The sequence below is a fragment of the Miniopterus schreibersii genome (assembly GCF_964146895.1).
Source record: "Miniopterus schreibersii genome assembly, chromosome: 13".
Lineage (NCBI taxonomy): Eukaryota > Metazoa > Chordata > Mammalia > Chiroptera > Miniopteridae > Miniopterus > Miniopterus schreibersii.
The window spans coordinates 41,744,539-41,755,503 of record NC_138113.1 but is presented as its reverse complement, the minus strand read 5'-3'; the positions used below and the strand labels follow the sequence as shown (position 1 = coordinate 41,755,503).

General features: G+C 48.2%; 1 protein-coding gene across 4 annotated transcripts in view; it reads right to left on the bottom strand.

The window, feature by feature from the left end:
• Positions 1–2,706: 2,706 nt before the first annotated feature.
• TET3 (tet methylcytosine dioxygenase 3) overlaps positions 2,707–10,965 on the bottom strand; it is a 95,563-nt gene continuing 87,304 nt past the window's right edge. For all 4 annotated transcript variants that reach the window (XM_081157302.1, XM_081157300.1, XM_081157301.1 and 1 more), the window contains one exon: positions 2,707–10,433. In XM_081157302.1, coding sequence (XP_081013428.1) covers positions 8,659–10,433 — 1,775 coding nt within the window. In that variant the 3' untranslated portion in view covers positions 2,707–8,658. The remainder of the gene's footprint in view (positions 10,434–10,965) is intronic.

Here is a 10,965-nt window from a genome sequence, read left to right as displayed (position 1 = left end):
AACAAAGTGTTCATTTCTAGAAATCCCAATATAAGGATGCTGTAGGTGTTAACGACAGGAGAGTGGGGAGGATAGGATAAGGTCTGGGGCTATGTCACATGAAAGTTCAGGGAATTAAGGATGTGGTCACATGGCAGAGGGATTAATTGGTATGCTTCTCTGAGTAGAAATTAATTCAGTGAGTGGGACTTGGAGGCAGATTTAAATTGGCTCAATTTGTAATTGCAACAAGTTGAGATTCAGAGTTCAATAATATTGTGGGTGATTAAATGCTTCCATATCCATACAATGAAATACTAGGCAACTCTAAAAAGATGTAGTTCTGGCCCGGCTGATGTGGCTCAGTGGTTGAGTATTGACCCATGAACCAGGAGGTTCCGGTTTGATTCCAGGTCGGGGCATGCACCCAGGTTGCGGGCTTGATCCCCAGTAAGGGGCACACGGAAGGCAGCCCATCAATGATTCTCTATCATTGATGTTTCTATCTCTCCCTCTCCCTTCCTCTCTCTGAAATCAGTAAAAACATATTTAAAAAAAATAAAAAAATTAAAAGATGTAGTTCTGTATCACTGATATTTAAAGATATATTAAGTGAATAAAGATTATAACAAAGTATTATTCCATTTAAAAATGTATGTACATATACGGTTATATTTACACACTCAGAAAACGTTTGCAACCAATAAATATGTGGTTCTCTTGTAGTCAGATTTCAGAAAAAATTTTAAAACTTTGGTCTTCTTATTTTTCTATATTTAACATGGAATTTGTATAAGAAGAGATGAAAGCAGATTTATAGTTACCCAGTAGTGAATCAGCCCCTGCAGAAGCAGGAATGTCCTGGTCCTCACCTCAGGCCATGGACACCGGGCCAACACAACAGGGGCTGGGGAAGGGGACAGGACTAGGGCTCTTTCAACTCAAAAGATGTCAAGTGGGAAGAAACAGTTTACCAAACACAGTGTGGCCTCACTTTTGTAAAACACACAGCCGTGTGTGAGGATCCTGGATAGCTGTTTGTGCCCAGGCACCTCCAGGGGTTCCGTTGCAAGAGAAACAAAATGGGAATGAAAGCCTCTGAGCCTGTCAACTGGTACCCAGTTAGGATTGTGGGGTTATCACTCGGATCCCTCAGGGAGGCGCTCTCCTTTCTAGTGACCTAACAGGATGCTGGTATCAACTAGAAAGAATGCTGAGGTCTCTATGGATGGCTGGGAGCTTGTCTCTCAGATGTGGAATCCATTTCAGCCAGACGTTTTAAGCAGGAGGGGACAGGTTCCCCTCCCAAGTGTCCTTTCTTTTGCTTTCCTTGATTTATAGTTCCCTTTTTAGGATCAGCCACCACAATTGGCAATCTGAATTAAGAGAGGTAGGTAGCCCCAAGCATGGGACCTTATGGGAAAGCTCCTTGCCCCATGGACAGCAGAAACTAGGCCCTATATTTGGCCCTCCCTACTAGACATGGGGTTCAGGCCATCAGACTGGATGGAGCAGGATTAACAATTCTTTAGCAAACATAACATCAGAAGTATACAACTTTGCTGGGGGCGGGGTGTTGGTCTCCAAATTGAATGATAAAAGGGAACACAGATAAAAGGAAAAGAAAGCAAAAGGAGAAACACATGAGAAAAAGGCCGTCTCTGCTTCCCCCGTTTTAACAGCTGATAGCCTTTGAACATTACTTTTTGCAGGTGGCAGAACGAGACAAGGACAGGTTCAATCACTGCTATTAGTGAGGGCTTTGTTTGTGCATCTACAATCTGTGCCGGGCAGTTAGACAAGATCAGAGCAAGGATGATGGGCCAGGTACAGAAGGTCACCACCTAGCAATGGGCAAAACTGGGGAAACAAGGACCTCGACCCCAGATGACTTTTCCTCCCCTAGATATCTCTGGCCATGCGGTTTAGACCCCCTGACCTTTCATACTGCTGGTCTTGCTGTTCAGATCCTCCCCTGGCCTTATGCTAGTCTTGCAGGTTAGACCCCCTTAGGGAACAAACAAGGAGGCCGAAGAATAGCCCTCAAGCATTAAGCCCCCAGGACAAATGAGGTTCTGGCCCACTTCAAATACATCTAGGCCTCAGTTGTGTTTCAGCTCCAGGCCCAGAAAAGCAGCAAAACCAGACAAGAGAGGCCATGGCCGACCTCAGGACCAGCTGCACTGACTAAAGCACCCCCTGCCCTGGCACCGGCCAATCAGTGGTGACCGTGCCCCTGAAAGGACACAGCTGGAAAGCTGATGAATTTTCTATTGAGATCTTCCCCTGGGACCTCCCATAAAATCCTGGCCCTTAAAAGTCCTGTGCTGGAGCACACCAGAGCCTTTCTCCTCTCTCTCTTCCCCTCAGGAATGTTACCTTTCCCCTTCTCTCTCCTAAACTCCAAGGGCCCTTCTTTTGCCTCTGTAGCTTTTTTCCTGAGCCCGTATCCTCTACTGCTCACTTCTTCTATCTCTGTGACTTTCTAAATAAACTTTCTCTTATAGTTTAGTTTGAGTCTTGGCTCTGAATTCTTTCCTAGCCAGAACTCAAGTACTGAGGTTGCCGAACCCAGGTGCGGTCTGACCCCACCCGTCTAACACCTGGTGCCATTCTCTCGGCCAACAAATCTATGGTGTGAGAGTGGAATTAGAGTGAACCTTAAATACCCCAATCTGGGCCTGCTTCCAGGGAGGGAAAAGAAGGATCCACACTGAATTTGAGTGCAAAAAATAAATATAAAATTTATTAAAACACCCACAATATTTTAAAGATACCAGGAGTAATACAGTTCACAAACCCAGTTGTTTGTGTAAATTATAATAAAATACAAATCAAAAAGGATACATACTTGCAATTTCTAGGCACCCTAAATTAAATTTACTGAAACACTGGGGGAGAAGGGAGGGTAAGGAGGGGTAGCTCAGGAGGCAAACCAATAAAGTGGGAGGAAAAATATTAACAAAAAGGTAAAAATTATACAAAATAAAATTATCAGCATAAATTTACTGTACTAAGAATATCTACAGTTTAATAATACACATCCTATTGCCTTGAGACATTGCAAAAATCTACCATTCATCCATCAACCCCAGATAAACTTCATTTCAAGTAGCCACAGTTACAAAGTCAAGACGGAATATTCAAGTATGGTTGTTAAGTTCACCTCCATTGGAAGCCAAGTAACCAAACAGGAATTCAAAGAGAGAAGAAATAAAACACATCAAAAAGCTACAGGGATTCTAGAGTAAATCTAATGCATTTATATGCCTCAATACGACCTGACCTTGTTTCTTTTAAAATTGGAGTACATGAAAAAGAAACACCACCACTCCTGTTTTTCTCCTCCGTTTTCCCCTCAAAACAAAAAAGTATTGGAACCAAGAAAATTTGGATGTTCAAATGAGCCAAATGGTATTTTTTAAATCCCCATGTGAATAGTGACAAGTTATCCCTGAATGATGGGTAGTCAAAATGAGAAAAGAGAGCAAATAATACCACTACACAAAGCATCCCTGATATCAGAATAGAAGCAGAGGAGGAAGTAGGCCACATCGCTCACTGATTCTTAGGCAAAAAGCAGCGTTAGACCTTGCGTTTCTTTCTGGGCTGCAGTCCGCTCAGGGGAGAAGCCTATTGCTTTGCTCTTGCCGGCAGCTCTGCGGGAGGAAGGGCTGGGAGCGCCAAGACCGGGGCCTCGCGTGTAGAAAAGGCTGCAGGCGCGGGTGTGGGGCTGTATAACCTATGCTGGGGGCACGCACCTCAAAAAGTGTTCATTTTGGTCCAGGGTTATCTTGAAATTGGCCGTGTACTACCGTTGATGCAGGTGGCTAATACAACTAGGTTTTGAGGGAGTCATTTCAGATGACGGCAACAATGACTGAGAAAGCTCAATGAGACGGGCAGAGGAAATTCACATTTTATTGAAAAGCAAAACTTAAGAAGAAAACAAAAGTCAACCAAGCTCCTTCCTTTAGGCGGGCTGCTGTTTTAACTGAAGAATGAAAAATGAAATGACCCCAGGTTCTTCAAGGTCAAGTACACCATCAAATGGACAAGCTGCAGGTATCAGACCCTCATGGAATCTACTTTACTGAAGTTGTCATGTTTTCGAGGTATTTAAAAAAAATTATTGTGACAGTGGATGACACAAAATGGAGCTTCCTGTTGAGTTTTTAAAACATCAACTTTTGTGGACCCAAGAAGAAATTTAGAATAGCACCAACTAAAAAGCAGCCTCAGTGGCATTGAGTGAGCAAAGCTCATTCCTTTAGTTTGAACATGAGGGGTGACCGATGAGAGGCAGAAGCAACACTGGGGCAAGGCTATGAGGAGCCAAGGAAGGAGCCCCTGCCCACCACGGCCCTGGCCAGGGCCAGGTGAGGAAGGAGATCCTCTGGCCCACCTCGGCGTGCAGAGCACCTGGGACTCTCGGAGAGGTCTACTTGGCACCCTGGGCTGCAGGAGAACGTGTGTCCTTGGCTATGAGAATGCCTGCCATGTTAGAAGAGACAGGAGACCCTGACCCCCTTCCTAAAAAAAGAAGAAAAGAAAAAAAAGCCCTTCCTTTCTCATTAGGCCTGAGAAGACAGAAGTGGAACTAGAGCACCAGCCACACCAGGCAGGCCCACTGCCCTACGAGTCAGGGAGTAGCCGCCTTTGCGACTTGCCTTTCTGTATTTGGCCACCAAGGGAAGACCGATCAAACAAAACAAATACTGCTCAGAGCAGGTGACAGCACGGTAAACAGAGGTCTAAGGAGACAGCACCAAAATAGGGAGGGGAAAAAAAGCCAAGAGAGACTGGAGCCCACCTTGTTTTTGGTTGGTTGTGGTTTCAGAACCTTGATAGCACCTCAGCAGGACAGGATCGGGGACAGTCACATTAAAACACCATAGCACCATTTTATTGAGACTATTTCAATTCATAAAAATGCTTCCTAGTCCATAAAACACAACTTCAGTAACAAAAGGAAAGAGACTGGTTGAGGCACGTCAGGGATGTCATTTTAATGTTCCACCAGCTTTGCCTTGGTCTGAGATCTGGCGCTGGTTAACTGTCACCGAGTCTGGCGGGATTTCTCTCAATGAAATCAGGTTACCAACTACTCATCACCGACCGTCCTTGCACACCTACTGCTGCTAAGTACAAAACAGTGAAGCTCTGCTACTTCTTTCCTTGCTTTAGCACTTTAAAGATCCCTTGCTCTGCACACTACGGTATCCCAAAGAGGCTGGTGGAAGGACCAAGAGGGGGCAGGGTATGACCTCTTTCCATGCACACCACTGTCATCTCCAGTGAGAAGGCAAAGCAGTGCCCACGAAGCTGGCGAGTGGGAAACTGAGGCCCTGCCAAAAAAACAAACCCAACATCAACAAAAACAAAACACCTCAAAATCCATGAAACACCTTTAGTCAAGATCTCCGATGGTTAAATAATGGTTTCTTGAGCTAGCACCAGTTATTTTGTGAGAACCTGCCGCGAAGCAATTTTTATTTTAAAAATCTCTTAGCACAGAACTTTGCAAGCACGTCCCTTGCACACACAAGACGGAAAAACTAAACGAAACGAAACAAGAGGAACCAATTGTTAGCACTGCATGTGGATGGTGTCTGTGGATGGGGCACACTGGGGAGATGACTAGAAGACATCGTTTTCTGTTGCTATAATATTACTCTTAAAACTTGGTCATGCTGTTAGGTTCTTTAGTTGCAATGGCTTTATTTTTCTTCTCATGATAAAAATGTCTGTTAATCATCTTTAGGGCTTAAAAAATGATAGAGCCAGTAAAAAATAAAAGTTTGATTTTTCTCTTTAAGAAACCTTCAGCAGCAAGGGGGGGATAAAGAGCTGTGCATAGTTACTTTTTAAATATACGTCTAAAGCATGCTAATTTTAATGACTGAGATTTGAGGTAGGTTATACATGTAGTGTACAAATCAGCATGGGCTTGAGCATGGCCACAGCACCACCTAATTTCTGAAACACCATTCTCAGGGGATGGGGGCGTCCAATGGAGACTGCCTCTTGACTCTCCTCTCAGCAGCCTGTTTGCTAATCTAGAAATTTATGCACCAAAGGCTGTTTGAGCTGGGGGGTTGGGGAGGGACAGACATCACATGCTTTGAGCTTGAATTGGATTCTCTTTTCATCTAATGGCTTTGCTACCAAAGGGTGGCGAGGGAAAGAGTATATTTAACATACATTAGGAAGATTCACACATGCCAAGTATCAGAATCACCTGGGTTACACTCGGGACCTTCCAAACCAACAGCCAACCTGGGGCTCTCCCGGGTCATACAGACGGTCACATTCTCCAAATGTTTCGTAAAATATTGTATTTCTTGCTTAAGATCATTTAAAATGAAGTTTTCAAGGCACCCCCGTATCTACCTAAGCACGGAGTCAAATGAGACCTGCATAAAAGTACTGATGCGATAAGCAAAATAGCATTTAAAGGACCCCATTTTCCTCAAAACTAGAAAATTAGCATGCTCATTAAAGACTCTGCTTCCTTTAGCTTGTCAAACTGAAGGTCAGAGGATTTCCTATAAATCTGAGTTCTGAATATTCTAAATCCTGATAAGCATTTGGGTATTTATTTTCAAAAGCAATATTTCATTTTTGTCCGGTAAAATAAATGCAACTTTACAGAATATGGTAAAAGTGAAGGATAGACAAAGCACGTTAAATATTCAGCTATTATTTACAATTTCTCCCACAATTACATGTTAAAACATACTTTTTTTTTTTTTCAAGTTGCTGTTTAAATCTAGGCAAAAGTGCTTAAAAAAATCTTTCACTATTTACAGTTAAAACCAGACCACATAAATGCTCAGGACGCGTTACAGTGACCCTCCGCCAGTGCACCCAGCGGGCGGTTCTCAGCTCTTACACAAGGCACCTGGAAGCTCAGGAACTTGCCTTTAGCATCGTCATCTGATTGTTAAACTCGTTTTCCGTTTTACGAAGACCCACATCTGAATAAAACTGCTCAGTAAATATCTGCCATTTATCTCAGGGCTTGCCATTCACTGTGTGGCCACATTCCCCTCTGTGTGTCCTGATGAAACCTCCCTCCCATTCACCACACATCCACATTGACACAATTGCTGCTAATATATTACCACAGGAAAAACAAACGCTCCAAGGAGTGTGACTTGCTGTCCACGAATGCTGCTTCCACCTGTCAGGCCCAACCTCTCTGAACAATGTTGTGAAAATTAAGCACCACATTCTCATTTCAAAGAACAGAACAAATGCACCAGAATTTTCGAACGAGTGTGTTAAAGTGGGTGGAGAGGGGAGGAAGGAAAGGAGAAAATGACAATAGAGAAATGGCACCAATTAGGGAGGAAAATCATAGCTACCAGTTGAAAACGTTTGACTCTTGCATTTTAAAATTAAGTGTAGGCCCACCCCCCAAATGATAGCATGGGGGTGGGGTTCGGGTGTGAGGCATGCACCATTATCCAATGTGAAAATCCAGGAATAAGGGGAGATGTGTTAACTGCGGTTACACTGATGTGCTGAGCTCCCGCAGGACGCGACCTGCCCCGGAGAGTCAAGGAAGTCCCAGCACAATTCTACAGCACCAGGCTCTGCACAGCGCTGCACACAGGGCAATGCTGGCTTTTCACAGCTTGGGTTCAACTTCTTGTTTTTAAAGATACAGTAGCCCTTTTTCGGTATCAGTATGGACTTTGGGGCATTTTTTTGAAAATTGCCAATAAGACAAATTCCTTCAAGCCCAGTATTGAAAAGGCTCCTAAGGGCCTCTCAACTCCAGCTCCATCACCAGGTGCTGCCTAGGGAACCATGACTTCACGGGACTTGATAAATAACGGACAGAAAGGATTCAGTGTGGTGACTAGCAAGCTTGAAGCTGTCTACTTCCAACCTGGTTTCTGGGGAAATCTCTGTCAGCCTCTCAGGTGCCTGGCCTGGGATGCACCTGCCCCTCCCCCCAACTCCAAGCCAGTGCCTGGAAAAGAGACCCTAGATGTTTTTCTAAGGATTCTCCTATCCTACAGGAGAGGACAGAAGCCATCCTGAGGGCTCCCTCCCCGAGAGGGAGGCATATCTGTCCGGAGGGATGGACTGGGTAGCTACAATCTGCACTTGGCTCATGAGGGGCAGATGGCTGAGAGAACCTCGTCAGCTCCCAGAGGGCCAGGCTTGCTGGGCCCAGAGAGCCTGGGCAGGAACGAGCACGTCTGGTCTTTCCTGACCATCCTTTACCATTACTATTGTCGCTTTTAAAAAATCCAATAAATACACATTTTAAATGGAATTTAAAACTACTCCTTTGTGAAAGGACACTATAAACTTTCTTTCCATTATTGTGATATACAAGGATAGAGTTTTAAAAACAAGAGAAAATAAAAGCCCCCCTAACAAGGGGGGGGAAAGCCAATGTGAAGATATAAATATTAAGATCACGAAAAAATCACCCGACAGCCGTAGCTTCTTCTTCAAAGTGCTGGGGAAGTTGGGGGAAGGGAGGGGCGGGTCAGTTCTGAGGTTTGGACCATAAATACATATATATGCGTATCTATATATGTATATATAGATAAAAAGACTTCTGCACCCCCAACCCGCCCCCAGGTGTGAGGGCAAAAGCACCACAGAGGCAGCTCGGGCGGGGCCCGACGCTGAGGTACGCTGGCACCCCGGCACCTAGATCCAGCGGCTGTAGGGACCAGTGACCTTCGTGTAGGCGTAGGAGGACACGGTGACCGCCGAGTCTGTGGGCACAGCCAGCGCCTGCCGGGTGGGGACAATCCCCTTCTCCTTATGCTGGGGCTCGGGGACCACAGCACCCCCCCACTTGCGCTTCTTCCCGTAGAGCTTGGCCTCCTGCTGGCCCAGGCCCAGGCGGGCGGCCTCCTCCTGCCGCGCCCGCGCCCTCTCCGCCAGCTGCTTCATCTTGGCCTCCCAGAGGGCCAGCCCGTGGTTGGGCTGATTGAGGTTCTTGTGCTGGTAGAAGACCAGCGAGATGCGCGTGGGGTGGCAGCGGTTGGGTTTCTTCAGGGGCGTGGTGGCGTGCAGCTCCCGTCGGGCGCACTCGATGAGGATGGAGCCGTGAGCGGGGGCCACAGCCACGCCACCGATGTTCTCGTCCAGGAAGTTGTGTTCACTGTCGGACCACAGCTCCTCCTCTTCCTCCTCCACGCTGCCCTTCTCCTCCTTCACCGCCCCCTTGCTGGGGGGCTCCTCGGCGGTCCCCTCCTCCAGGCCGAAGGGATCCCACAGCTTCTCCTCGGACTTCAGGGCCCCGAACAGCTTCTCACTGGAGCCCAGGGGCATGCCTAAGGACTGCCAAGCTTTGTCCAGCTGGCTTGCCCCCGGAGTTGGAATCCGTCCCTCCTCCCCTTTCAGGGGGCCCCACAACTTGTCTTGGAACCCAGGACCACCTTTCAGGGCAGAGTTGAAATCCCCTGCCCCCAACCCCCATGGCTTCTCAGTCAGGCTGGACCCAGCCAAGGCCGAAGTGTTGTTCCCAAACTTGCAGGGGCTCCATGGTTTGCCTCGTAGCCGTGCTCCAGGCTGGGGGGCTGGCTGCTGCCCCTCACCAGGGAACAGCCCCCACTGGCCATCTGAGAAGTGAGATGGAGTCAGGCAGCCAGCCCCAAAAGAATTGAGCTTATCGGGGACAATAGCAGGGCTCTCCGCTGGAGGGAACACACTCCAGCTGCCACTCACACTGTTAGTCCTCTTGGGGGACATGCTTGAGCCTCCTGAGTACTGTCCCCACAAGTGATTGGGTCCACCATTCTGAGATGCCTCGGGCAAAGGTGTTTTGACCATCTTACCAGGGTCTCTGGGTACAGATTCGGCCTGGACCAGTGGGTCTACTGGCTCTTGCTTGATGGATCTGTTGTAGCAGTTGGAGCTCTGTGCAAAAGGAGAGGGGCCCCTGGACACTGGGTGGATCTGGGGGGCCTTGGGAAGCAGATACTCCTTGGGGCCTGGATAAGCAGGCTGCTGGTGGTGAGGAGTGGGGTGGTGGGTGTCCGTGGGAACAGCCTGGCCAGGCAGCTCGGCAAACTCAGCACCACCGTAGGCCGGGCTCAGGCTGTTGTGCAGAGCGTGGAGGTCTGGCTTCTTCTCAAAACTGCAATTGCTGCCACTGTGCCCCCAGGTGCCAGGCCCCAGGAACTGAGAGGGGAAGACGGGGTTGCTGGATGGAAAGCCGTAGTAGCCGAATGACGGAAGAGCGTACTTGGAGTGGAAGCCATTGACGGAGGTCAGGCTGGGCTGTGCATAGTAGGAGTGGTAGGAGTACACACTGTTCATGCTGTAGGGGTCGGAAGGCCGGCAGTTGCCCAGCACCGAGTAGCTCTCCACCACCGTGTTGCTGCTGTACTTGAAGGAGCTGAAGTGGTTCTGCGGCTCCACCTTGAGCGAGGGCTTCAGGCTCTGCTGGGACAATCCACCCTTCAGAGACAGGCCTGGAGAGAACAGGGGTAAGACAGAGAAGGAGCAGATAGAACCACAGCTGGCCAAAGCCCTGGGCAGGACCCCTCCCCCCTGAGGTTTCCTCTGCAGGTCAGGCAAGACAGAGAGGCTGGACGTGCTCTGGGTGCCGCTCAGCATGGCCCTCCAGACCCCCTGAAGCCCTGGGGGAAGCGGCTCACAGAGCCCATGGCCCCTCTGCATCACTCCTCCTCCCCACCCCAGCAAACCGCACAAGTCCTCAAACAGCACCTCCCCTCATGCTGGCCACTGCAGGGACAAGGGCCAGGAGGCGGCGGGGCCGGCCCACTCTGCTGGCCCCACTGCAGCCCACGTGCCTGAAGCCATGGTACCCGCCAGACTCTCAGAGAGAGAGGGCAAGCTGGAGGGAACCCCCAGCTCCTCTTTGAGAAGATAAGATGACCTCCCTGCACTCGCTCCCAAAGTATCTCCTACCAGGTCTGGTGTCCTGGGGCTGCTGTGGCTATCACCCTGACAAAATTAAGATAATGGGATGATCCAGGTAAG